The following is a 27,743-nucleotide window of genomic DNA, read 5'->3' on the forward strand; positions in this document are numbered from 1 at the left end:
CAGATCTCATTTTAGTCTCCTATTAGCTGTATGGATTCAAGCAATTCATACTTCATGTGGAACGGCACTCATTGAGGCAAGACTGGACCATAACGTTGCCCCGTTTGTTTGGGCCTTCAGTCAATGTTATTACACATTAGTAACAAATCTGTTTCTTAGCTGAAGAACACGGAGGTGCAACTTCAGCCAGCCAATGTTTGTCAAGCTTTATTGTTCTTATGATTATTTATTTATCACAGTGCCTTGTTTTGTATATGTGTGTGTGTGTGTTGGGGGGGGGTTCATGCTTACACGTGGTTGTGCCATCTTTTCTTAATAAATAATTGAATAGATCCATTTTGACTCTGATGATTATGCGTATCAAGCGGGAAAGGGACCTGTGAATTTTTTCTCATTTAGTTTTGTCACAAAAGAAGCAAAAGTTTTCGGCTTTGTTTGATCGTGTTGCGCACTGCCCTGCAAAGGTGAAGGTCACAAATTGAACTACACTAACCCGTTGGCCTCGTGAGCTTTAAAATATAATAATCATAAATGGCAGTGCCAATTTGCTCCATTGAGGCGAGGGGCCGAGAAACGTGAAGACACCCCTTCCTGCAATTACTGAAATGACTCATTTAAAACAAACAAACAAACAATCTTACGATTGGTTTGTTCCGTTGTTACATAATAAGTCAAACCTCAACTTTGCGTCCGTTTCAGGCAAAACAAAAGGAGAAACGTAACCCGCGCTCAAGTACTTTTCACTTCCTGAAGAGGGTCATTTTGGGAAGCTGCTCGAGACACCGATGAATGTTCCAAACCCGACTGGGAAGATCTTCTGATATTTGGCGTGGGTCTCGCCACCCGGAACGATCTCGTGATATTTGGCGAGAGTCTCGCCGCCCGGGACGATCTCGTGATATTTGGCGTGGGTCTCGACACCCGGGACGATCTCGTGATATTTGGCGTGAGTGTCGCCGCCCGGGGCGATCTCGTGATATTTGGCGAGAGTCTCGCCGCCCGGGACGATCTCGTGATATTTGGCGAGAGTCTCGCCGCCTTGCTACCCAAAACATGGCTCCCGTCAGGTTCCTCCCGCATACCGGCCTGCGTCAGGCAAGTCGTGGCTTGCCCTTCACGACAGTGTCACCAGTTGTTCCCGTTTTGCTCACATGTATTCGTGTATGTATTTGGCCACCACCACAACAACGTGAAAAAGCACCTTGCTTGCTCGGTCGGTTGCGAGCACGCGACCGCTGCGGTTCACCGTAATCACGGCCCTCTTACTGCAAATGTCTCCCGCTCGTGTGGGCCCTCCTCCTTTTCCTCTCCCCGGCGGTGCCGTCCTGGTGGACGCCAAGTGGGAGGGGACGAGCAGGGCTGGGAAAAGAAAAGAAAAGAAAAGAAAAAGAAGAAGGAGTCTCGAATAAAACGCCGGAGCTCGGCGACAACGTGAACGGAATGTGCGACGACCACGGCGGCGGCACGCTGAAGTTGGGCTGGTCGCGGAGGTTTGGGAGCCGAGAATGCTGAGCTCCTGCCGCCGCCCGCTGTTTTCCCTTTCGAGCCGACGGTGAGTCGACGGACGGTCCGCGGTACCGGGGGCCGACCTCGGCGATGCGTCGCGCCCGTTCCGGTTCAATACGCGCATTTCACGTGCAAGTTCGCCGCCGCTCCGCCAAGCGAGTGACAGCCGACTTTGACGCTCGACTTGGTGGAATGTGACGCCGGAGAAATCGGGGATGGGTGGAGACGCACGACGCGCGCGGGCCTTTTGGCATTTCTGAGCAAATTCAGCGGCAGGCGTGGAGTGCTACCAAAATGAGGGAAAGCATATTCGGTAGTCCCGTGAAAAGCTTTTCCAGATTGGGGCCTTGGTCGGGGATTCAAAACTTTCGAGCAACTCCCCATTTGCCGACGGCCTCTTCCGTACACCTGCACACTTTTGGGACACACGAAAGACGAGTTTCGACCATTTCCCACGCCTCGTGTCGCTAAATAAATTAGGCAAAAATATGAACAACTTTGGCTGTACGTCTCTACCACGACGTCATGGAAATACTGTATGCAATATACAATAATGCTTCCTCCCAGATGGTGAAACATGGCAGCATATGAATGTGATGGCTTGACAACGTTTCGTGTGTTCTTGATGACACAAGGAAAGGGACTCATTTACATTTGGCCTTGCTCATAACTGCAGATCGCTCGTATTCTTTTTTTTTTTTTTTTTTTTTCCCCTGAAATAATTTGCGTCGCTCAGGATACGGCATACGTGCTGCTATGAATGCGTCTGCCTTCATTTATACTGTATAGCAAGTTCATTAAGATCGGAAGCAATCAAAATAAATGCAGTACTGCATCTGTGGTTCTTCTCCCCCCCCCCCACGATCACAGAACCTCACTTGGTATTGTTGTATTCTCTCTTCCTACTTTCACTCACTTTTGTGAAGAAATTGAGGATAAAATGGTTATGGTTAAATGTCAGCTCACGTGACTAATTTGATGTAAAACCTCTTTTGTCCTAAATGTTACAAATCGGCTGGGAATGGTAACGCTCATCAGAGAGTGGAATGAATGAACCTCCCGACTGTTGAGAATAATTTGAGGGTAACAATAGCGGTCTGTGCAGCGACGGCAGGCTCAGGGCTGGTGGGCGAGTGAGGGGATGAGGAAAAAAGAAATTGAGAGTGTCGTCTTCAAGAGACGTTGATGCTGTATGCATTTAAAAAAAAAAAAAAAAAAAAAAAAAGGAAAAGTTGCACTCGCTGGTAGAAATGAGATCCACAATGAAAGAAAGACTGTGTGGAAAAATCCGTTTTCTCCCCCCAACCTTTCCCTGCCCTCCCCCCTCCCTATTATGCTCTTTTCACCCGCATCCGCAGCGGCCCTCCCTCCTCCCTTTGTCAGTTTCCCAGGAAACGTTGAAAGACGTCCGCCCACGCGGGCACGACGCCACAAACGCTCCCACGCTCAGTCACTCTTCTTGCTCGCCGCTTCCGCTCCTTTTAAACGTCAACACGGACGACCTCTTGGGAGCAGAGTTGAGCTCCGATGACCTCCCGTGCCTGTCAGTCCTCCTTCAAAAACGAGATTGACCCCACAAAGCCGCCTGTCCATTTTGCCCCAATGGCACGCGCAGGCTGACGAATTCTTTTCGCTCTGGCGACAGTTTAGCTGGCGCTCGCGACCGCCATGGCCACTCCGGAGGCTGAGGTGGAGCCACCCTCTCAGGCCTCCGCAGCCCAAATCCTCGATAAAAGACGCTTCTCCCGTGATCTTCCCGTCCTGGGTCAAGATGAGATCGACAAGCTCTTATCCGCCGCCGGTAAGAAATGCCGCGCCCGATCAATTTCAGGGGGTTACGGAGTGTCTGTGGAGTCAATTAACTGCCGTGTTGCATTTCTCCAAAACAGAGGGTCGTCCTTTTAGTGTGATACATCACCTTCCCGAATTAAAGGAGGAGGGTATCCCCTATTTAATCCCCGGCGTCCCCATCACTTGTCGAGTGGATAACACCGAGAGATACACAACTCGCTCCAAGGTACAGTACAACACGTGTTATTGTGCCGCTGTCGCCTGACACGAGAAACGCGCACCGTGATGCGGATCCAAAGGGTTTACCGACGTCCGGACTTTCAAATGATTTTTATGCCGGCCGGTATGCTAACGCTGACCGCAACGCACTTCGCACCGAGCAGCGCTTTGGCAGATTGTGTACAATTCTTGCAAATGGAGACTCAAAGCCGTTCGTTGCCAGTCTCGGTCAAAGTTTCAAAGTTTGCGTATCGGACCGATTGTCACGTCGGCGTGGTGCGGTTGTGACACGGCAGTTGAATTTCTCCAGGTCCACGTCGGCACCCTGTACACAGTGACGCTCACCCACGGTCAGTTCCGCTGGATCGTGAAGCGGAAGTACAAACACTTCCAGGAGTTGCATCGAGACCTTTACAACCACCGGATGATGATTCACCTTCTGCCTCTGGGAAGGTCGGCGCCCGGCACTTCACCCTTGAACGGTTGGACGCTTTTGCTTCGGGTCTTCAAACGTCCGTGCGTCCCCCTCCAGGTTCGCCAAGGAGAGGCAGCAGCTGAGGGCCATGTCTGAGGAGATGCCCAGCCTCCGTGGGACTCAGCGGACCAGAATGACGTCCAGCAAAATGGTACGGCAAGAATCCCGCACTGTGTCCTTGACGGCCGAGCCACCGGAGGCTTCTGCAGATCTGTCTTCGCGTACTTTGCGTTTGGACTTTTGCTCTGCGATTGCTAAATCTCTGGCAAAATGAGCCCGTGGGTTTTTTCCGCGTACCATATTGTGACCGGTTACGGGCGGATGTCTGTGCTCTCTCTCAGTATTTTTTGTCGTAGAAATACCTCGAAGAGTACCTGAATGACCTGCTGGAGAACAGGTTCTGTAGGAATGACCACAGTATGGTAGGTAAAAGTTGCGCAGTCGTCGTCATGCCACGTGGACTCATTCAGGGCCGGTTTTCCCCTCCAGCTGGAGTTCCTCTCGGTCGGCGCCGTCTCCTTCGTCACGGATCTTGGGCCCAAAGGCTTGTAAGCGCCGTCCTGAGACTATTTGCGTGTTCCCCATGGAAATGGCAAAGCGAGCGAGCGAGCGAGCGAGCGAGCTCCACCTGTGCGCTCGTTGCAGGGAGGGGCCCATCTTCAAGAGGTCAGGGGGTCACCGCATTCAAGGCTTGAATTGCATCGGCCATCATCAGTTCTGCTTCCGCTGGTCACGCCGCTGGCTGGTGGTGAAAGATTCCTTCCTGATGTACATGAACCGGGACAACGGGCGCATCAACTTTGTCTTGCTGTTCGACCCCGAGTTCAATGTGAAAGTGGGCCGGGCTCACACCGACACGAAATATGGCGTGCGCATCGAGAACTTCACTCGGTAAATGTGACCGCCCCCCCCCCCCCCACCCCCGTTTTCGCGGCCGGAACGCTCGCTCGCTCTGTCGCTTAGCGAGATGGCGTTTGCTGCTTTCAGGAACCTGATCATCAAATGCGGGAGCTACCGACAAGCACACTGGTGGAGTCACGAAATCAACCGGCTGGCTGGAGGCTGCCATTTTCTCAAAGTGCAGCGCTTCCAGGGATTTGCTCCTCCGCGGGACAACACGCTGACAAAATGGTAGCTGGCGCACTTGGTCCGGGGTGACCTTTTTGACGTAATCTGCGTAATCTGGTTTTGATGGGGAATTGTCCTCGTTGAAGGTATGTAAATGGGAGCGACTACTTTGCCGACCTCGCTGATGCGCTCGAGCGAGCCAAAGAGGAAATCTTTATCACGGACTGGTGGTGAGTTCTTGCTCTCCGATGGTCCGAGTTGACTTTTTGAGGTCATCACACTTGGAAAAATGTCATATTTTGTTGATCAGGCTCAGCCCTGAAGTGTTCCTGAAGAGACCGGCGACAGATAACGTCTGGCGTTTGGATGAAGTACTCAAACGCAAAGCTGTGGGTGTCATCGATGTTATTTAAGTACTACGACGTATTTCTTTCATTTTGTTAATCGTGTAAAAACAAATGTTCACATTAATGCCATAGTAGTGAAAGGTGACCACAAATTTCAACTTCAACAAAATCCGTCGTCTGTCGCTAATGTTTGCACGCCATTTCATTTCTGCGCGACCCCCCGGCTTTTGAATTTTGCTCCAACATTTTGGAGCCGCAAGCGAGAGGACAATTTTCACGACGGCTTTTTGAAGTTTTCCTTCGCGCCCCCCCCCCCCCCCCCCATGCAGGAACAGGGAGTGAAAGTGTGTGTTATGCTTTACAAAGAGGTGGAGCTCGCACTGGGCATCAATAGCGAGCACAGTAAGAGGACTCTCATGGATATGCACCCAAACATCAAGGTCGGTTGTACTTGTGCAGTCCATCGAGGCTCGTTTCGAATCTCCTCTTCATCTTGTGCCCTTCGACAGGTCATGCGACATCCCGACCACGTGTCGTCTGTGGTGTTACTTTGGGCCCACCATGAAAAGATGGTGGCCATTGACCAAACCGTCGCCTTTGTCGGCGGCATCGACCTGGCGTTCGGGAGGTGGGATGACAGCCGGTACCGGCTGACTGACCTCGACGTCGCCGACGTGAAGCCGCGAGGAGATCCGCGTGTAAGAATGAAATTTTGTCGGGCTCCGTCGTGAGGCTCAGGCCGGCATCACGTCGCAGTTCCCGCTCGCACTAACTGATCGCGTGCCCCAGGAAAACGGAGCGTCTGATGAGCAAACTCGGCAGGTTGCGGACCTGACGGGCAACACCAAATTGTGGATCGGCAAAGACTACAGCAATTTCATCAGGAAAGACTGGGTCCAACTGGACAGACCCTTTGAAGGTCTCTCTTTTTCAAGAAAACCAAACGGATTGTTCCCCGCAGCTAAAAGTTGTGGCTCTTTTTACATTTTCAGATAACATTGACCGAACGACAGTTCCTCGCATGCCGTGGCGCGATCTGGCCGCGGCTCTTCACGGCAGAGCAGCCAGGGATGCGGCTCGCCACTTCATCCAGCGCTGGAACTTCACTAAGGTCCATTTCAGGAAAGGGTTGATTTTTGAAGTAGCTGGTCGAATGTGATCTGACGGATGTGATTTGCCTTGTTGTAGATCTTCAAAAACAAGTACAAGGATGACTTCTACCCTTACCTCCTCCCCAAATCTCATTCTTCAGCTGACACGCTTTCTTTCACTCTTCCTGGCTCCCAGAAGGCCAAAGTGCAGGTAAACTATTTGCGTACGTTGGACAAAGTAGGTAGGGGCGTTGAGCCTACGACGAAAATGGGCAAAGAAAAGAAGTCTGCTGGTCAATTGTGCCCCAGATGGTGGGAAGTCTCGTCAATAACAACGCCAGATCCAACTTAGGCGGGTAGCAATGAAAGAGGAGCCCGTTGAGCATCTGTCAGTTCCTCGTTGTGCCGCCGGTGTGTGCGCCGTCGCTCCAGGTTTTGCCCGTTTTGGGGATTCAATGCAATTCAGTGAGCGAAAGTCACAACGTCTTTCTTTTGCCTGCCAAGACAAAATCAAGGCGCTTTGCATCTCATTCAAGTTCTGGAAGCACGTTCAACTGTCACCTGTTTAAGGGCGTACGCGTGTGATCACCGTCCGGACGAACATACGTGCATTTTGCTGAAATCTTCCCAATTCTACGATAAGGACTGCAGATGATCCCCCCCCCCCCCTCCCCCCCGCAGGTGTTACGTTCTGCAGATCGCTGGTCTGCCGGTACCTGTGAGAACTCAATCCTCAACGCTTACATCCACACCATTGAGAACAGCCAGCACTACATTTACATCGAGGTAACCGATTTGGAAATCGGCCAGCGGATGCCCGGCGTCTTAAACGATTGGTCGCCCTCAGTTCTGTTACGAACGTGCCGTGACGAATAGTTCAGTGTTACGGTTTTCAACCAGCCCTGCTTCAGCCTTCGCCTCACGCTGGGCCGCCATCTGCTTTTTCTCCTGGCGTTAGAACCAGTTCTTCATCAGCTGCGCCGACGGCAAGACGATCCACAACGGGATCGGTGACGCCGTCGTCAACCGAATCCTGCGAGCGTACAGGTCCGCCCGACCTCCCTTCTAATACCTTTTTTCTTGGTTTTGTTTTGTTTTGTTTGTTGTGACACGAAGCATGCTCGTAGAGGAAAGGACCTCAAAGGATATAAAGATCAGGTCCTTACGCGAGACTAGAAGCATGTAAAACGAATCCTATTTTACTGCCGACGTGTAACGTTGCTCGAAGGAAGAATTTTCTGCTTTTCTCGCAGAGAGCAGAAGAACTTTAAAGTGTTTGTGGTGATCCCACTTTTGCCGGGATTTGAGGGCGATATCAGCACCGGAGGTGGCAACGCCATCCAGGCCATCCTTCACTTCACTTATAGGTCAGAGCCGATTTGCCCGTTTGCTCGCTTTCAGTCCTGCCCAACCGTTGTCAACGACGACAAAGTGCATACAACACATGCTTATTTCGCATACGTATGCTCGCGCTCAATATCACTTACCAATTGAACTCATCATAGGACGATATGCCGGGGGGAACAGTCCATCCTGTCGAGACTCCGCGAACGTGAGTGTGTCTTGTCTTGTCTTGGCTTGTGATGTTCCGGCTTCTTAATCCGCACGTGTCCCGGTCACCTCTTTCTTTCTTTCTTTCTTCCTCCGTGTCTTGTCGTCGCTTTAAACGACGGCACCGATGTCGGGTCTCCGTTTTCATTCTTCACCCGCCGTAAGTCCCGTGTGCGCTCGGTGGACTCGTCAATGTGATTGTGTTGCGGGTCCCAGTGGAGGACAGGTGGAGCGAGTACATCACAGTCTGCGGGCTGAGAACACACGCGGAACTCTCCCAGTCGCCGGTCACCGAGCTCATCTACGTTCACAGCAAGACCCTCATTGCGGACGACCGCTGCTACATAATCGGTGAGCCGCCGTCTGCGAGTTCAAATCCGGAGCGTCGTTTTCACCTTGGCTTGTCGCTGCGCATTTAACAGACGTTTAAAATCGAGGCTGCCAAACTCTGCTTCTTTTTTTTTTTTTTTTTTTTTCCCCGGGGGTCACATTTCCCTTAGTGGGCCGTGAAATCTTGAAAGGCCTCGTGATAGTTACACATCAAATTTCTGAACTAGTTTTGGAATCAGAAATCAAGGGTCATGGGTTATCAGAATCAGCTTTATTGACCGATTGTGTAAAAACACGAGAAATTGTTCTCCGGCACTCGGAGCTGCCCTGGTACGACATTCAGAACAAAGAACAACAAAGCAACAAGATCGCTTTACCTGATTTTTTTTTTTTTTTTTTTTTTTAATTAAACTGCACTTTGCAAATCAATGCGCAGACGCATTGGACATCAAAGAGTTAGAGAACGCAAGTCCGGCCCGGCGTCTGGTTCTGGATACAGTTAGGAGAAAGCAAGTCCGGCCGGCACCTGGTTCTGGATCTGGATGATCGATCCCGGTTCGAATCCTCACTAAATCCTCGTGCGTTCCACGTTGATCTCAGGATCGGCCAACGTCAACGACCGCAGCATGCTGGGGAGTCGAGACAGTGAGCTGGCGGTGTTTGTGGAAGATGAAGAAAGGATCCCATCCATCATGGGAGGGGAGGACTACCAAGCGGGACCCCTCACGCTGGCTCTGCGCAAGGAGTGCTTTCGGTCCGGACACACGATAAGAAAGCCTCCCGCCGTTTCCCCTTCAGAGTTACTTGCAATCATCTCAGCCGTTTCTCGAATTTAAATGGACTCTTTGACACATTTCAGTCCGGCTTTCAAACTCATCACAGGTCAGAATCCGCTCTTGTCAAAGTGCGAAGTGATATAAGGTTGAGTAGTGACAATTTTGGTCTTGTTGGATCTTTGATACGGCGCATCATAAGATGCCGCAGAACAGGTCGCAAACGAGGGTAGAACTAAATGGAACGGTCCTTAAATGGTTCCGGTCCTACCCTACTTTGCAACCATTGGAAAAGCTCTATTCATGACCTATGGGGTCCCTCTAGGTTCAGTTCTTGGAGCCCTTCTGTTAAGCCTGTACATGCTACCCTTGGGTGAAATTCTTCCAAACTTGAATTTTGACCCTCATCGCTCTGCAGATGACTGCAGTTCAATTGAGGTGTTGTGTCCCTATCGAAAGTCGATCAATGACATTTTCTTCCGCAAAACTCAGATAATTGTTTTTGGCAATAGAGTAAAGCAGGTGGTCGTTGTTAGTAAATACCTGGATTCACAATCTCGAAAAGCAAAGACCAAGTCCTGAACCTCGGTGTTCTGATAGATTCTGACCAAGAGTTATTTCAAAATATATGACGGAAACTGCCTTTTACCGTGTTAAGGACATATCAAAAGTGAAGGCTCGGATGCGTCGAGCAGACCGGGGGAAGTTCCTCCGTGCTTTTGTCAGAAGTAGACTTGACTTTTGTAATGGTCTCCTGACCGGACTCCCCCAAAAGAGCATGAAACAGCTGCAGCTCGTCTTCTTACCAGAACGACGACGTCACAGCGTACAACTCCAGTTCAAAACTTTTTACACCGGCTTCCAATCAGCTTTAGCGTCGATTTTTAAAGTTCTGTTCTATGAATCAGTCAAAGGTTTCGGTCCTGAATACATGAAAGAAATGCTTCCGGAATATAAACCCAGTAGAGCTCTGACTTGAGAAGAGCCAGACTCTGGTCCAGTAGTGGAGCGCAGAGTCTGAAGCAAACGTGGCGAAGGAGCATTTGGCTTTTGATTTGATGCGCTACACAAACAACTGAGCTTTGCTTTGCTTGCGTCCAGTGTTCTCGTTGGTGCGGCTTCGGACCCCGGCATCAATATTGACGATCCCATCAGCGATGATTTGTTCTTCTGGGTGTGGAATTCTACTGCCAAGCTAAATGCCACCATCTACAACAAGGTATCCATGAAACCGCTGACAATGGATGTGCTTTTCAACAGGGGACGGGACCAAATATCGCCTAGAATTGCGTTACGAGATATTGAATATTCATTGTTGCCGTGTGATGTTTAGTATATCGTCGCAGCACTTGTGTGTATGCTGCCTATTGATCAGCGCACAATTGCTGTATTTTCCGTAGCATTTGAATCGGCGGTAAGGTGTTCGGAGAGCGTTCCAGCTTTCTTTTCGATCGGAACGTAAGATTAGTTTCTCACTCGTGACTCAACCTGGGCTGCAGGTCTTCTGCTGCCTCCCCTGCAATTGTGTCCACAATCTGCAAGAACTGAAGGAGTACACCAGCAAGGAGCGCCTCTGTGACACCGACCCCGAAAAGGCCAGGCAGGAGCTGAAGGCGGTCCAAGGGCTGCTGGTCCACTTCCCCTTGAAGTTCTTGTGTGAAGAGAACCTGCTGCCTCCGCTGGGCACCAGAGAGGGCATGGCCCCCGTCGGGCTGTGGACGTAGCCGCGTTCTTAGATACGTGTGCTACCCGACGACGGCTCCCGTTGTGCTCATTTACCGGTTCATTTAGTCAACAGCGGTAAGGAAAACCCCCACTTTGTGACCGCTTGTGTGACTTTTTGGAATGATAGCACGTTCTTGAGGATTTGCTTTTACCATGTCCACAATTCATCTCATGTGATTTGAGTACACGCTGTGCTGAACATTAATCAGAACACTTTTATTATTATTTTTTTTTTTTATAAACGTGTGGGTCTTCCCTCCCTCCCTCCCTCCCTCTTTCTTTCTTTCGCTGTCTCGCTCCCTCTGAGGCTTCAGCGCTTACCGCAGTGCCAGCAAATCTGTCAGAAAATGTGTGGTTGTTATGGTGATGGATACAAAAAAAAAAAAAAATGGCAGGGCATTAGCTGGAAAATAGACGAGGCGATACAAGAGGAAATATGTCACTTCATGCAAGTTTTTTTTTTTTTTCCCGTCAGACGTTTGCAGATTTGCTCGTTTTTAAGGTTGCCGTACATTCCGCGTCGACTGCATGATGACGTCAGAATTTTTGAGCCGCTCGATTCCCATATGGGGTCCAAAATTCTGTGCTCGGCCACATTCCGAGTCAACGGTGTCAACGTTTGATACGGGAAGATGACGCAATGTCTTTGTTACATTTATCATAACACTGGAGTGTAGCGAGTTGCGTTTGTAGAGTTTTTGTGTCAGCGCACGATTGTCGCAAAAGACTTTTTGGATGTCCCATTTGCAATAACACTCTTCTAAGTACTCGCTCATTAACATTGTGAATTTTTCAACTTCTGTGATGAAGCGGCAAGAAGTGTGATCCAATCAATGACAGTTTGCCAGTAGAAAATTCTTGCACTGGAACAAATTCTGTACTAGTGGAGGCAAAACAGCACTTGCTCATTTGGAATACTGTCACGTGTCGTACTCCCATCGAGAGTATGCGAAGAAACGACGCCTTCTGATAGCACTTGTATTTACGTCATCGTTACCGTATTTGTCTCATCTCCTCCAACGTGTAAAAATAGTCGATCCTCTTTCAAATACGTACACGATACATTTGTCATCTTTTGTACTCCACCTCGTTGTGGACGTCAAGCCGGATCGTTCGGCATTTCGAGCATCGCGCTTGGCCGTTTCTCACTTATCGTAAAGCAGAATTTTCTCATTGGACGGTGCAACGTGTCTGGAAAAAGTTGGCTGCGTATAGTTTTATGACGCTAAATATAAAATTGATGTGCACAAACCTTCCACGCAGCCAGCGATATTGGACGTGCCTGAATTATTACCTGCAGAAACGCAGCTCAAGCAGTTTTTTAACAATGTGTATACCTACATCTTCCACATACTGTACGTGGCATTATTGTAGCGACAAATGACATTTGAAAATGTTTCTACTATTAATTTCAATGCACCAATCATATTGCATCACTACTGTGCCTTCCTTCCAACCGTCACATGTTCGTTTGGACGTGAATTGTTACTAATGCTCAGGGTTTGAGGTGTCCATCAAAACTGCCTGAATAATGTTCATCTAGTTATTTTTACTCAATAAACCTACATTAACTGAAATTGCGTGTGTGTGTGTGTGGGTGGGGGGGGGGTAAACTTCTTCAAAAAGCACTAGAAGATGCCCCCTATGTGCGTGCGTGTGTATTTTCTTGAATACAAGTAACGCAATCGTTGCCTCGGAGAGGGTTTCTCTTGCCTTTTTTTACAAGCACGTTATGAAATGTTGGACAACGTGTTGGCCTGGTTTCGTCTCGCGGATTGGACCGGGTACCTGCAGTCGGTCTCAACTAAATGGGTGCGCCGCTGCAACAAAACGTGCTCGGAACTCACTTTTTCTTTTGGGCATCGCGATGACGTCACGTGCCGAGGACTGAAACTCGAGCGTGACGCGCCGCCTGCGCTCTTTTGTCCCTGTTAAGTTGCTGTCGCAAAAAAAAACGCTCGGAGCCAATCGTGGACTCGAGCGAGCGCGTCCATTCCCGGTTGTTGTGCAAAAAAAAAAAAAAAAAAAAAATCACGAGTAACGACGACGACACCGGTCGTGGGAGGGAGCAGCACTTGCAAGCGAAAAGATGGCGAAATAGCAAGTTTGGCCGTCTGACGTTGTTTTTGCGGCGGTGTCGGTGGATTTCCGACGACGGCGAGGCGGACGTCGGACGCCCAACTTTCGTGACTCTCGGGCCCGCTGCACGAGGCTTGTTTTTTTTCCGGGAAGGTTTGGCACCGCCGGGCGCGACTGTCAACACAGAAAATGCAAGAAAAAAAAAGGGGGGGGGGGCGAATTTATAGTTGAGCAGCGGCTGCTCAGCCCGCCGCGTTAGCCGCGTTAGCTAAGCAGCCCAAGCGGCTTTGATCGCGCCCACCTGTCTCCTCGGACCACCGGGGGGGGGGGGGGCGCAATTGACTTGACTTGATTTAGGGAGTCGAACGAGCGCGTAGGCATCGCAAGACACTTGAACGACACCTTCGGGGATCGAGACCTCAAGAGAAGGATGCTGGTGGCGGTTCGATAGGCGGCTGTTGTGGTTCGGAACGGGGGACGCCATCACATCAACAACTGCGTTCGCTTACAAAACAAAACCGAAGACGCCGCGTTTTGTTTTTTTGCTTCCCCCCCCCCCTTTCTTCTTCTTCTTCTTCTTTTTCTTTGTGCGGCGTCACCAACCAGACCCGGATTGGTTTTGGCTTCCCGCGGCAGGAGCAGCCGCTTCGTTAGCCCGAACCGAAGCGACGTCGCCGGAATGGAGGCGTCCATGTTCAACAGTCGCTCAAGGTGCACCGACGCTCTAAAGTTGCTTCGGAAAAAGAGCGGATTTCATTTGTCTTTTCCCTTTCAGTTAAGAGGTGGTCGACGAGAGGGTGCTCGCAACAATTCCGGCGACATTTGTGGCGCGCGGCTCGCCCCGAACGTGATTCTGCTGAACAAAACCAACAACAATTTGTGCTGAACCATGTCTGAAAACGCCCCCACGCGAAGCCTGGACGACATCGACCTGGCGGCTCTGAGGGTGAGTCCACGCGACGACAAACTTGAGGCCACAAAAGTCTCGACGCAGCCGCAAAGTGCACAGCTTCGTCGGGCAGAACTTCTGCCATCCGTCAAAGGAAGAATATTTGTCCTTATTGAAATTGCGGCACACCCGACCGAAGGTCTCAGCGGTTGGACTTTGGAATCACATCCCGTCAAATATCCTGCAATGGAATGTAACAATCGTCAGGGTTGATTGCATCAAAATTCCGTGATCGATCAATGCGTCCTATTTTGGCCATTTTTGTCCCGTTTTGATCTCCCAAAAGAAAGAATTTGGTTTTGTCATACGAGTGTTCCAGAACAGGAGCCTCTTGTGTTTGAGAGCGAAGAAGGCGCCAAGCTCTTGGCGAGTGGCGTCGATAAAGCTCGAGGGATTCCGACGTGCTAATTTCAGGTCCCAAAGGAAAGCCAGAAAATCGGGCGCGCCGTTTTCAATCCAAATTGCTACGACTTGTTGTGACGCACTGACCGGCGTTGTAGTCCTCTGACGAGCAACATGTGGCTCAAATCGCGTTTCATGGCATCTAACGGGAAGAAGGATTCTTTCTCTGATGCCCTTTACGGACGGGGGCAAAGAGTGTCTCCTTTGAAATGAGAAATATTTCCCCTTCGTGTTGGACAAACCAAGCAATCTGGTCTTGCCGTCCATCGTACACATTATCGATATCGGGATAATGTTTCTACTCGAGTTTGACGTTGAAAACAAGATTGAGGATATGAGGCCCAAAAGCTGCTCAGGTTTTGAACTCGATTCCTGAACTTTGCTCACTTTTTCTTTCAAAGCGTGTTGCAGTGATCTGATTTTTTTTATTTTTTCTGTAGACACTGTTTGCAATTCTTCCCAACGATTGGCCAAGATTTAGACAACGCCAACTAAATTTCTTCTTGACGGCATTTTTAACAAGCAGCCTTTTTTTGTGCTGCCGGCAGCATCGTCGTCGTGGCCCCCCCCCCCCCCCCCAGCACTCCATTGCCCTCCTCCCCCTCCCCCTCCTCCTCCTCCTCTGCGCCGGACGTGGGTGAGCGGCGCCCCCGCCTTTGGCCACCCACCCCGTCGTTCCCTTCTTTTCCTCGATGGTTCTCTGCCGTTCCTACGATGGCGGCTCTTCTCTCGTCTGCATTTTACCAACCATACGTTGGTCTTTTATCTCGCTGTTTATCAAAGCACGTGTACTATTTTCCCCCTTATGGAATGTCCCCCCCCCCCCCCATTGGAAACAGATGAAAGCAGGACGGGTCATTCTTTCTTTACATCCTAAACCCTAAGCAGCAGTCTCACCACCCACGCATCTCAAAATTGCGCGAAAGTGGTCGTGCTTGTCGTTTTCCTTGGGGGGGGGGCGTCCATGTGGGTGGCAAGGAAATTGAGATTGGGTGTTTTTTTTTTTTTGTTTTTTTTTAAATGAAATGCGCTGAATTTCAAGACCGCTGCCGACGTTGCAAATAACAATTTGGAACTTTTGCTTTTTGATTGCAGTTGTCAGGCTAAAAATAAATTGGTGTAAATTGTCATTCAATGAAAACAGCTCATAAATATTTCCCACGGTCATGGTCAATATTTTCAACACTACATCAAGTGACAGATTATTGGACAAATGGAAATATTTGTTTGCATTTGTGGAGAAACTTGCCAATATACAAATGAGCAAAACGTTAATTTATGTATTTTTTTGACCAAAAAAATAATCCAAACCTGATGGGATGTCCTACGACTACATGGAACGAATCGGCGCGTCCAGTTTTGTCTCTTTTAACCCTTTTGTACAAGTTAAAAGAGACACAAATTATGCAATTTGAAATTTAAAAAAAAATCAAACGTCGAGCCAAAGCGGCTGTTCCGGACGGACCCGGCGTACCTTGCGATGACGCCGCGCAGCAATCGGTGACAACCGCTTGCGACTTGACTTCAATCGAGTTATTTGATGAATACGCTCGGAACCTTGGGCTAATCGGCAGGTCCGGCCTTTCGGTCGGTTCCGTGGCCTTTGAACAGGACCCGGCGGGAATCTTCGAGCTGGTGGAGGTGGTCGGCAACGGGACTTATGGGCAGGTCTACAAGGTGAGGTGCCGTGCCGTGGGGGGGCTTTGGAAATCCAGTCAGCCGTTCTGGCCCCGTTGACCTCCGGTGTCGTCGGAACCAGGGCCGCCACGTGAAGACGGGCCAGCTGGCGGCCATCAAGGTGATGGACGTCACGGAGGAGGAAGAGGAGGAGATCAAGGCCGAAATCAACATGCTGAAAAAATACAGCCACCACCGCAACATCGCCACGTATTACGGCGCCTTCGTCAAGAAGAGTCCGCCGGGACACGACGACCAGCTTTGGGTCTGTCGGAGCTCCCGACCCGTTTGCCGTCCCACCGGGCGCTCGCTCGCTCGCTCGCTCGCGACCGACCGATCTTTTGCCTTCGTTCGCAGTTGGTGATGGAGTTCTGCGGGGCCGGCTCGGTCACCGACTTGGTGAAGAACACCAAGGGGAGCTCGCTGAAGGAGGACTGGATCGCGTACATCTGCAGGGAAATCCTTCGGGTGAGAACAGAAACGGCGACATTTGCCGCTTGCGCTTTCCACAAGTTGTTGCAGGAAGTCGCCAGGCGTCATCTGCCGCCTCATTTTGTCCGTTTTTGTGTGCGTCCAGGGCCTTTCCCACCTTCATGCCCATAAAGTCATCCACAGGGACATCAAGGGCCAGAACGTTCTGCTCACCGAGAACGCGGAGGTCAAACTTGGTATGATCCGCAACCGAGTCACTTTTTCTTTGCATTGTGAAGCAAGTCACGAGGGGGGGGGGGGCGACAAGTAGCTTTGGACGGACATTTCCGAAAGGAACGACGACACCGTTACTGTACTTTGATGAAATCATCTCACCGTTATGCAAATTTTGCGGAGTGACAGACATGACACCCCTCATTGGTGTGGTCCGGCCCCCAATATTGTGTGTGTGTGTGTGTGTCCAGTTGATTTTGGCGTCAGCGCTCAGCTGGACAGGACCGTGGGGCGAAGGAACACCTTCATCGGTACGCCTTACTGGATGGCGCCGGAGGTTATCGCCTGCGACGAGAATCCCGATTCTACCTACGACTACCGGGTACCCCGCCCGCAGCTTTGCGCGAGCATATCAAAAGCCCGGAGGCTGAAGTCCGGTCCCGTTTTCTTTTCCAGAGTGACATCTGGTCCTTGGGGATCACCGCCATCGAAATGGCCGAAGGAGCGCCTCGTGAGTCAAAAGTCTTCCGTTTAAGTCCGGGGCAGCTCGGCGTCTCGACGTTTTCTGTGCCGTGCGTCTCGGTTGTCTTCAGATGGACGGCTGACCCGCTGTAATCGAGCCAGTGCGGTCGTGAGCTGGCACAACGATTGATTGCACGCTCCTTGGCAAGGAGCGCTCGCTCGTACAAATGACGTCCTCGCAGATCTGCTTCAAAGTAATCATGTTCAGCAGTCTTTGCTGCGAGACGCAATATGTCCAGTTTGGAAGATGCCATACTTTATCTCCGACTAAACGCAATATTTGAGCAATTTTAGAAGCGTTGTGAATGGTTTCTGAAATGTTTTTGTAGCTGTCAACTTATTTTTCAACAGGGAGTGGACGGAGACTCGGAGGGAGTAAAAATGCTTGCACTAATCTCAACGTGATGACATTGGAACGCAATTGGCAATTTTGATTGGCATTCGCGGGCCACGTAACATGTAGTGGTGGGCCCGATTTGGCCCCCGGGCCACCAGTTTGACACCTGTGCGCTAGAAGTGTGTGTGTGTGTGTGTGTTCCTTTTTTTTTTTTTTTTTTTTTTTAAAAAGTGCCGTCGTGCGGCCCGTTTCCAAAAGGCTGCCTTGACAAAAAGCTTCCACTGGCCTAGCGAAGCGTGAAACTCAAAAGCTCACCACTCAGGTTTAGCGAGCGAGGTAGCGACCTACCTACGCCGGGAACAACGTGACTCACGGTCCTTGCGCTTACATTCAGTGTAACAATAGGCCCGAGGCACCGGGAAAGATTGGATAACACCAGCTGCGGCCATGTTGGAGAGTACAAAGAACCTGGGCGTTGATGACCTGCGCTGGGAAAATGCAAAATGATGTCTGACGTGTAAAATGGCGCAATTGAACTTGTGTTGGCTTTCCGCGGTAAATTGACGATGGAGTTGACACGATGCAAAAGTGTACGTTGTAACCCATTTTCCTTGATTTCCGTAGCGCTGTGTGACATGCATCCAATGAGGGCCCTCTTCCTGATCCCCAGGAACCCCCCCCCTAAACTTAAATCCAAAAAGTGGTGAGTTCCATGCTCCTGAAATGTTTGTTTTCTGTTGTAAGAAGGAAAAAAAAAAAAAAAAAAAAGTACTTCATGGGTATTGTGAAATATCTCATTGCTTCCTGCTAATCTCCACAAAAAAAAAAGGCAACTCGTGACTTGAGAAAGACTCGTATCAACAGATTATGCAACTCCTCCGTGAGCGTTCTCAACCCGCATTATTCAACTTTTTAAAATCTGATTTCAAGCGCCTCTCCAAAAGCAAAAAAATGAGATTTACTAAACTGGATGATTGGTGAATTAGCCAGCTGGCGACGGATCCCCGACCTCTGAGCGCTCTCAGTCTTGCCCCCCCCCCCCGCCCCGCCCCGCCCCGCCCGACTCCCCTCTCCCCCTTCTGGCAGGTCCAAGAAATTTATTGACTTTATCGAGGCCTGCCTCGTGAAGACGTATCCCAGCCGTCCGTCCACGGAGCAGCTGCTCAAGCACACCTTCATCAGGGACCAGCCCACCGAGCGGCAGGTTCGGATTCAGCTCAAAGACCACATTGACCGCACGCGCAAAAAAAGGGGGGAGAAAGGTCAGCGGACGGATCAAACGGGACCGAGCCCGCTGATTGCAGCGCTGCGGTTTCACAATTAGTCTCATTTTCCTCACAGAGGAGACGGAATACGAGTACAGCGGTAGTGACGAAGAGGACGAAAACCGCAGCGATGACAGAGAGTCCAGGTATGGTTTTGTCTGCTTCCCGTCTTTGTGGTGTGGGCATTTGGAAGAAAAAAACAAAACCAAAACGTCAAACGGTGATGAAATGACCCCCCGGTCATTTCTTTTTCCCAGTGTAATTGTTTTTAGACAAGCGCAAACAAGTCTGCGCTTGTGCTGTCAGAAGCTTCATTTGTGCAAATTGAGATACTTGGGGCGGGGGGGGGGACCTCCCGCGTGTCCGAAGTTGCCGCGCAGTCATCCAAATAAGAGGCCAAGTGTGCTTTCTTCAAGCTTTGAGGTTCTTGTAAAACTGACAAAAGAGAATGAAACATTTCTCAACCGCCCCACGTAGGAGCTCCGTCCTAACGTTTTTTGCGCAAAACGCCACAAACATCCCGACGGATGCGAACCCAACGTTAACGCGCACGGATCAGCGACACCTTCGCCAACCTAACCTCTCTTTTTTTTTTTTTTTTTTTTTTTTCCCCCTACCGGACCGGCAGCTCCATCCTCAACGTGCCGGGGGAGTCCACCCTGCGTCGGGACTTCCAGCGGCTCCAGCAGGAGAACAAGGAGCGCTCGGAGGCCCACAAGAGGCAGCAGGCCCAATTGGCCGCCCAGCGCCGGGACCCCGAGGAACACAAGCGCCAACTGCTGCACGACAGACAGAAACGCATCGAGGAGCAAAAAGAGCAGCGCCGGCGACTGGAAGAGGTAACGTCGACGAGGTGGCCGCACCGGCGCCGAGTACGTCGCTTCACACCGGCCGGTGTAACCGTGGAGGGCGGGGCTTATAAACGCGCTCCGCACGGGACGGAGAGTTTTTCAAGAAACTCCCGAAAGGTTTGGCGACCGCCGCGCGCACACTTTTGAATCTAAATCTCTGAAATCAAAGCGGATGCAAATGAATTGCGGTAAAAGCCGTGCCGCGGTGAGGCCTTCGCGCTCTCCTCCCGCCATGTCGGCTGTCCAAAGCAGCAACAAACGTGTCAAATTCCGTCACGGTGTGTGCGCTCCGGCTTGGTTTTTTTTTTTTTTTTTTTTTTTTTCCATTGCCTTCAGTTCACCCCCCCCCAACGCCGTGCAAAAATGTGGGCGGCAATCTACCCATTCGAAATTCTCCTGCGCTAAATAAACGTTGCTCATTTCTCTTTTTCCTGCCCCCCCCCCCCCCCCCCAGCAACAACGGAAGGAGAGGGAAATGGCGAGGCAGCAGGAAAAAGGGCCCCATCGGCGACTGGACGATTTGAGGCGAGAGGAAGATCGAAGATTGGCGGAAAGAGAGCAGGTAACCAACGGCGGGGGAGAGAGAGGCGCAGCGACCGGCCAATCGGGGTGAAGTGTGGGCGTGTCCAACTGCAGCAAGTGGTGAAATTCCGTGAGTGGGTTGCCATAGCAGCAAGGGTTGAAATGATTGTATTTCTGTCTGCGTGGCTCTTGCTGTTTCCTGACACACACACACACAGTCGCGCCACGCTGGTTCTGATCCTCAACGTTTTTTCACCACCAAAGTTCTCCCAACACTGATCACCAAATTGAATGCTCAGCGTTACATAACTGTTGTATGATTGTGTCGTGTCCCCCCCGCCGTCCTCCTGGCCTCTCCGCAGGAGTTTATAAGACACAAGTTGGAAGAGGAGCAGCGTCAGCTGGAGATCCTTCAGCAGCAGCTGCTTCAGGAGCAGGCGCTGCTTATGGTAAATAAGCTCCTCCCCCTCGCCGTCGCCTCATTCAACTTCACAAGCAGAAAGACGCACGACAGTAACCGGCAAAACTCATTTTTGTCACGTCACGTTCAGCAGTCGACGTTTACGAGCTCGTTTGGGGATTCTGGCTAATGCGTTTTTCACTTTGGTAACACAAAAGTCTCAACGCCATCATTTATGGAATATGAAATTTTGGTCCAGATTTTCACAGAAATCACGGAGGTTAAGACCCCAAATTTACCTTCGGGGGGCCCACATAAAACCAGGCGGCACCCCCCCCCCCACCCCCCCCCGGGGCCTTGAGATTGACACTGGAGTTTGATTCTGCGTCATCGTTTTCAAATTCCAATCTATCCGGTAAATGCTTATCAGACATGTTTGGAGTCAAGTAGGAACCTTTTCAAAGTAATATTTTGGCTTGCGTCAAGTTACCAAGTACAATAATTGTAAACATTAAATGAAACACCAACGTGGCTTAAAAGGGACTTTTACGGCGAATGCGGCCATGTTCCACATTTGCGCCTAAAGCGGATGTTTATTCAAACGCGAGCGTTGGTGAGATGAAAAAAAGCAAAGGTCTCCGGCTCCCAAATTTCTTACTCTGTCCTGCCAAAATCACATGAAGGCAAGCAATATTTCAAAACTTAAATGATGTCAGTTGGATTTTTCTTTCCTTGGTCTCGTCTCCTCGAAATGATTTCATCAAATTTGCATTAAAACTGATTCAATTCTATTTTTTTTTTTTTTTCTGTCCGCCGGTAACCGGTGACCATACGTACCATTAAAAAAAAAAAAAAAAAAAACTAATCCGCGTCCGCCGTGCGTTTTTGGGCTCGGCTCAGGAGTACAAACGCAAGCAGCTGGAGGAGCAGCGGCAGTCGGAGCGTCTGCAGAGGCAGCTGCAGCAGGAGCACGCTTACCTGGTGTCCCTGCAGCAGCAGCAGCAGCAGCAGCAGCAGGAGAAGAAGCCGCCTCCGCTCTACCACTACAACAAGAACTTGGAGCCCAACAACAAACCCACGTGGGCCCGCGAGGTGCGACCACGGGAACGCGAGCCGCGGCATTCCGCCGCCTTCATCATCGCTCGCTCTTATAGGTGGAAGAGCGAAGTAAGCGCAACAGACAGGGGGGGTCCCCCAAAATCTGCACCACCGTCTCCGACACGGCCATCCAGTCTCGCTCGGACTCCGTCGGCCAGTCCGGACCGGGCCCGTCCGCTCAGACGCCGCCGATGCAGAGGCCCGTCGAGCCTCAAGGGGTGCAGGGCAAGGTGGGCGCTTTACGAATGTGCCGTCAAGCCTCTTCTTCCTCGGCTCCTTTTTTTTCAACACAAACAAACCTTTTTCCTTCCTTCCTTCTTTCCTTCCTTCCTTCTTTGCCGCCCCCCCCCCTCCCCCTCCCCCTTTCCGGGCCGGCGTGGTCATCTTGCGCTCTTCCTGCCGCCCTAAAGTTCCAGATGGCTCACTTGGTTCCGCTAAAGCCTTACGCGGCCCCGGTCCCTCGCTCCCAGTCTCTGTGCGACCAGCCTACTAAGACCATGTCCGCATTCCCTACCCAGGACCCGTCCCTCGCCCCCACGCCCCGCCCCGTGCACTCCAGAGAGCTCGTGCGTCAGAACTCGGACCCCACGTCCGAGACCCCCGCACCGCAGGCGCACCTGATCAGGGAGGATCGCGGGCCGTGGATCCGCCTGCCGGACGTGGACCTCCCGCCCAAGGTCAGCCGGCCGGACTGATCTTGTGTGATACGGACCGACCGCACGTGGGGGGTTGTCCACAAGTGAAGGCTGCCGTTGAGCGTTTGATGCGAAGGTTTTTGCAAAGTACTAATCGATCCGAACCCTCAGATGACCCAGAGGACCGCATCCATCGCCGCAGCCCTCAACAGCAACCTGACGTCTGGCGTTCGCCACCCGGCGAGGGCCAGGTAAAGCCATCCGTCATCCGCACGCCACACCGCAATCTGCGTTTTAAATTTGCGAGGTCTTTGGAGTTCGCAGCTCCTTCTTCACTCAAGGGTTTTCGTGAAGGCGCTAAAAAAAAACCGAGCCGCTTGTTGACTTTGGCCCAACGTCCGTCTGCGTCTGCGGCATTTGGGTTTTTGGCCACGTCGCGGCACCGGCGCGCAATCTGCCAAAAGGCTAAACGTTTGCGACGGCGGTCTCCTGTGCGCAGCAATCCGGATCTCAGCCGAAACGATCGCTGGGAGAGAAGCGACGGCGTCAACGTCGTATCCAATCTGCCGCAGACGGGCTCGTTGGAGCGCCACCGCATCCTCAGTGAGTCCCCGCGTGCTCCGGAACCGGACTTGGATCCAAAGGTTCCTCCTAACTGCGTGACGCGCTCTGATGATTTTCAGGTTCCTCCAAAATGGATTCCCCGATCCTCTCCCACGACAGCCGTCAGAATCCAGGGGAGTCTCGCACCTCTTCTCGCCCGGGGCGTCCCGCTGTAAGCTTTACTTGCATTACTTTGCGCACCCCGGCCAGCGAAATACTTTTGGATTTGTAAAACCCACCGACAAATGGCATGCACGGCTCTTCAGTCTGATCACGATTGGATCGCCAATTGTTGTATATTTTCTCCCAACCTAACCCTTCCTGTTTGACTTGTCCCCCATAATGCGTCTTGGCATTACCTCAATTGTAGAGTTACAAGAGAGCAATAGGAGAGGTTAGTACTGCGTTCTGCGTACTGCGTTCTGCGTACTGCGTTCTGCGTTCTGCGTACTGCGTGCTTGCTTTTGTGTGTGGATGAAGTCTCCTGCGTTGATGCATCCGTATTCACGTTTGCAAAGATTGAATTGCTCATCTTGCACGTTTTTTTGTGTTTTGCGCTTGTTGACATTTCAAAATAAGGAGGCCTCCTCTAAAATATCGGGGGGGGGGGGGCTCTCCTTTCACCGTCTTGCCTCCATTCCGCGTTTTGTCGCCCGCCGTAATGCCGTCGCGACTCATTTTTGCGCACAAACGGACGTGGGCGCACGTCGCAGGATCACGGCCTCTTCGCCAAAGAGCGTGCCGAGGAGCAGCCGAGGCCCCCGGTCAAGGCCAACGACTACTCCTCGTCCTCGGAGAGCAGCGAGAGCAGCGAAGAGAGCGAAAACGGAGAAGGGGCCGACGAGGAGGAGAGCGCCGCCGACCGGTGAGATTCTCATTGCGCCGGCGCCGTGGAAGTGATTGTAAAAATGCGGAAACGGCTCGCGTCCTTGGGTCTCAGTCGCAGGGACGCAGACACCGACTCGGTCAACACCATGGTGGTTCACGAAGACGAGGACGAGGGCGAGGGCGAAGGCGAGGAGGCGGAAGGCCGTCGGCCCGGAGGTTACGGAGATCAGACCATGTTGGTGCAAAGGGTGAGCTGAGCGCCGAGACGGCAGGTCGCGTGGACCGTAGAGACCGCGAGTCGTCGATTGCCGTTGCCCGGCGACCGCGGCGTAGGTCGCCGAACAAGATGGCGGGGCGACGGGCCGGCTGGCCGATCAAAACGTCCGATGTGATGAGAAAAACGACACTGTCGGCTTTGTGTTGATTTGCGGTCGTTTGCAATGTTTTTTTTTTTTTTTTTTTAAGACCCCAGAGAAGCGCAGCCACAATGGCTACACCAACTTGCCGGACGTGGTGCAGCCCTCCCACTCCCCCACGGATCCCGCCGCGCTCTCCTCCTCCCCCGGGAAGGACTCGGTCTATGATGTAAGAGCCACGCTAAGCCCGGCGCAAACGTTGGCCGCTTGCGGCGAGTGATTGAAGTTGTGCCCCCTCGCTTGACCGGCAGTATCAGTCCCGATGTTTGGTCAAGGCGCCCGGCAAGTCCTCCTTCACCACTTTTGTGGATCTCGGAATGTACCAGACGCCGGGAGGTGCCGGGGATAACGTCTCCGTCGCCAGTGAGTGGGACGGCCGGTGCCGAAGTCGCCTCGGTGTCGGTGACGTGCGGAACCCGTCAAATGTCGCCGTGGCGTTTAGGCTCGCGCTTCGAACAGCTGAAGATGGAGGTGAGGAAAGGCTCCATGGTGAACGTCAATCCCACCAACACGCGGCCCCCGACCGACACGCCGGAGATCCGAAAGTACAAGAAGAGGTTCAACTCTGAGATCCTGTGCGCGGCGCTTTGGGGTAAGCGGTAAACGCGGCGTGTGATGGATTCCGGAAATCGCTCAAGTCGTTGGCGCTCGTCGCTGTCGGGTTTTTGGCCGTAAGCCACCTCCCGCTTCCGCCGATTCGTTCCTAGGCGTGAACCTGTTGGTGGGGACGGAGAACGGTTTGAAGCTGCTGGACCGCAGCGGCCAGGGCAAAGTTTACCCGCTCATCAACTCGCGCCGCTTCCAGCAGATGGACGTTCTGGAGGGCCTCAACCTGCTCATCACCATTTCAGGTCTCTGCCGGTGCCTCCGAATAGACGTCGCGGCCGCTTTTCATCTCGTCCTAAAACCCTTCGTCCCCCGCCCCCGCAAGGCAAGAAAAACAAGGTGCGCGTTTACTACCTGGCCTGGCTGAGGAACAAAATCCTCCACAATGACCCCGAAGTGGAGAAGAAGCAAGGCTGGACCACCGTGGGCGAGATGGAGGGCTGCGTGCACTACAAAGTGGGTGAGTGGCGGCCTCCGTCCGTCCGGCGTCGGGACGGCGTCGCGTTGACCCCGCTTGACCTCCTCCTGGCCAGTGAAATACGAGCGGATCAAGTTCCTGGTGATCGCCTTGAAGAACGCGGTGGAAGTCTACGCTTGGGCGCCCAAACCTTACCACAAGTTCATGGCCTTCAAGGTAGGCCCGTCGAGGTAGACCAGACCGAGCGCCCGTCGACGTTTTATTGACGCCGGCCCCGCCATCCTCGCGAGCAGTCCTTCGCGGACCTGCCGCACAGGCCCGTCCTCGTGGACCTGACGGTGGAGGAGGGTCAGAGGTTGAAGGTCATCTACGGTTCCTGCGCCGGCTTCCACGCCATCGACGTGGACTCCGGGAACAACTACGACATCTACATCCCGGTTCACGTAAGTTGTACGCACGCGGCGCCGCCCGGGCAGATGGGACGGACGCCGACGGGATCCGCTCCTGCGCTCCCGAACAGATCCAGAGCCACGTGACTCCGCACGCCATCGTGTTCCTGCCCAGTTCCGACGGGATGGAGATGCTGCTGTGCTACGAGGACGAGGGCGTCTACGTCAACACGTACGGGCGCATCATCAAGGACGTGGTCCTGCAGTGGGGAGAAATGCCCACGTCCGTCGGTACGCGGCCGCAGGGCGGAACCGGAACCGGAACCGGCGGCCTCGTCGCTAACCGCGGTCTGCTTTTGCTCCGCAGCTCACATCTGCTCCAATCAGATCATGGGCTGGGGGGAAAAAGCCATCGAGATCCGCGCCGTGGAGACGGGACACCTGGACGGCGTCTTCATGCACAAGCGAGCTCAGAGGCTGAAGTTTCTTTGCGAGCGTAACGACAAGGCAAGAAAATGGCCGTTTGATTTGATTTGATTTGGACGGATTGGAAAACGCTTTCTGCTTTGTGTCGTCGTCGTCGTCTTCTCAGGTTTTCTTTGCCTCGGTGCGCTCGGGTGGCAGCAGCCAGGTCTACTTCATGACCTTGAACAGGAACTGCATCATGAACTGGTGAAGGGACGGACGGACGGACGGGATTCGGAACCACGTCCGCTCGCTGAACGTACATTTAGAACCAAATGTGGTCTTTTCAATTCGTTTTGGCCTCCCAGTAAAAAGAAATTCTCACAAATTTGATTTGATTCTGGGCCGGCTCGTCCCAAATCCCAGCGCCGTCGCTCGCGTCTCAAGTAGTCCTCGCCGTGCGGTACTGTGTTATCTTAACGATTTAGTACAAATGTGATATTTATGTGTAGTGATTCTGAATGAGTGCTATTTTTGCATTTTGCTCTACTGTAATTCTATTTGGACGTAGACGCTGTTCCGGTGCAGTCTTGTCGGTGTACGCGGCCCGGTCCGGTCGACGCGTGGATTTGGAATATTTGCCGGTGGAAAAGGCCAAATTTTCAAGTGGCGTCTCGCGGTTCTGAATATACTGCTGTGGTTGGGGGGGGGGTGTATCGAAGCAGTCTTCTCCATTTTCTGTGGAGCGACACCAGTTTTGACGGCGTTGGTTGAATCCAAAGAGATTTGGAAATATTTGGATCGCGCAGATTTTTTTTTTTTGTCTTTGTGGGGGGGAGGGGGGGGGGCTGTCGCCTTTTGACAATATACAAAAATACGTAATTGTACAATAGTTTGAGTGTGCATGTAAGCCGTTGAACTATAAGAGTGTATCCAAGTTGTTTTTAGATTGCGTTTCATAATTATTGTACGTTGGCAAGTGTGATTATTTTCTTTTTTTTTTTTTTGGGTTGCTTTTTCTGGGGTTCTTTTCTCAACACGTCATGTTTACAGTTTAAGCAGTGCCTTGGAGTTGGAACCATAATGTTAAAAAAAAATACAGAAAATGGCTTTAAGCCCCGCCCTGAGTCGCTTTACCAACCGGAACCGGAAGCCCGATTGGGATCTGTGTTCCGATTGACCCCGAAAGTGCACTTAAATAGTTTAAATGCGCGTTTTGGGTAAAAACAGGATTCTTCAATGAATCGTCTTTCGGAAATTTGGCAGGAACGAAGAATTGAGCAGTTAATCCCCGAATTCTTAATAATAATAAAAAAAAAAAAGATGACTGGACTGGACTGGACTGGGGGGGGGGGGGGGGTCGAGATAGAGCAAAGCCATAAATTGATGTCGGCGCTCGTGTGAACGCAGTCATGGGGAAAGGAGCCTGACTATATTTACAGAAGTCTTATTTTATATTTTAAAGAGAGAAAACTCAAATCTATCTATATGTCTATATCGTCATGTAAATGAGTGTGAGGAACAACTGAATGTACTTGTATGGAAGAGAGATTTGTATTTCTACAAAAGTGGAAAAGCGGCGCCTCGATCGCTCAGTCGGTCCAAGCACAAAAAGTGTCGCGGGCCTTGGCTTGATGAGCTTGAACGTGTTTCAGTCCAGATGAACGAAAAAGTGCCCCCAAAAGAAGGAAAGCAATACAATCAGTCTGTGCCGGTGCGGCTGCTTTTTTGGGTATCCTCGACTTGGTTTTGCGATCTCCGCTGGATGGTTTTTCTTTTCCGTGTTGGCTGTGCCGCTCAAATCGGTTTTGCGTTTTGAA

General features: G+C 51.6%; 2 protein-coding genes across 6 annotated transcripts; both read left to right on the forward strand.

The window, feature by feature from the left end:
• The first annotated feature begins 322 nt into the window (after positions 1-322).
• On the forward strand, positions 323-12,453 carry pld2 (phospholipase D2). 4 transcript variants are annotated; one of them, XM_061803771.1, is made up of 25 exons: positions 335-1,552; positions 2,865-3,049; positions 3,152-3,307; positions 3,396-3,523; positions 3,827-3,969; positions 4,049-4,142; positions 4,348-4,413; positions 4,481-4,539; positions 4,637-4,882; positions 4,979-5,122; positions 5,206-5,289; positions 5,370-5,448; positions 5,736-5,846; positions 5,916-6,104; positions 6,196-6,325; positions 6,399-6,517; positions 6,595-6,708; positions 7,179-7,283; positions 7,456-7,544; positions 7,751-7,864; positions 8,003-8,049; positions 8,265-8,399; positions 8,979-9,132; positions 10,253-10,370; positions 10,651-12,453. In XM_061803771.1, exons 3-25 carry the CDS (start codon positions 3,175-3,177, stop codon positions 10,873-10,875), a joined length of 2,826 nt encoding a protein of 941 aa, XP_061659755.1. In that variant the 5' UTR covers positions 335-1,552; positions 2,865-3,049; positions 3,152-3,174; the 3' UTR covers positions 10,876-12,453. The 4 variants fall into 4 exon arrangements, with proteins under 4 accessions (XP_061659758.1, XP_061659757.1, XP_061659756.1 ...); XM_061803774.1 differs by lacking the exon at positions 8,979-9,132 and having other exon boundaries at positions 323-1,552; positions 10,651-10,790; XM_061803773.1 differs by lacking the exon at positions 2,865-3,049 and having other exon boundaries at positions 333-1,552; positions 3,157-3,307.
• A 392-nt stretch (positions 12,454-12,845) lies between these two features.
• mink1 (misshapen-like kinase 1) lies at positions 12,846-26,955 on the forward strand. 2 transcript variants are annotated; one of them, XM_061803770.1, is made up of 33 exons: positions 12,846-13,666; positions 13,731-13,901; positions 15,918-15,983; positions 16,066-16,248; positions 16,341-16,451; positions 16,561-16,651; positions 16,880-17,010; positions 17,085-17,139; positions 18,112-18,190; positions 18,574-18,749; positions 18,829-18,898; positions 19,381-19,591; positions 20,058-20,165; positions 20,488-20,574; positions 21,426-21,617; positions 21,680-21,853; positions 22,034-22,300; positions 22,430-22,509; positions 22,758-22,861; positions 22,942-23,033; positions 23,232-23,255; positions 23,575-23,726; positions 23,802-23,937; positions 24,155-24,274; positions 24,357-24,468; positions 24,548-24,697; positions 24,813-24,956; positions 25,037-25,171; positions 25,245-25,345; positions 25,423-25,572; positions 25,694-25,809; positions 25,886-26,025; positions 26,111-26,955. In XM_061803770.1, exons 2-32 carry the CDS (start codon positions 13,845-13,847, stop codon positions 26,016-26,018), a joined length of 3,807 nt encoding a protein of 1,268 aa, XP_061659754.1. In that variant the 5' UTR covers positions 12,846-13,666; positions 13,731-13,844; the 3' UTR covers positions 26,019-26,025; positions 26,111-26,955. The 2 variants fall into 2 exon arrangements, with proteins under 2 accessions (XP_061659754.1, XP_061659753.1); XM_061803769.1 differs by having other exon boundaries at positions 12,851-13,666; positions 25,650-25,809.
• Positions 26,956-27,743: the final 788 nt, after the last annotated feature.

The sequence above is a fragment of the Syngnathoides biaculeatus genome, chromosome 18 (assembly GCF_019802595.1).
Source record: "Syngnathoides biaculeatus isolate LvHL_M chromosome 18, ASM1980259v1, whole genome shotgun sequence".
Lineage (NCBI taxonomy): Eukaryota > Metazoa > Chordata > Actinopteri > Syngnathiformes > Syngnathidae > Syngnathoides > Syngnathoides biaculeatus.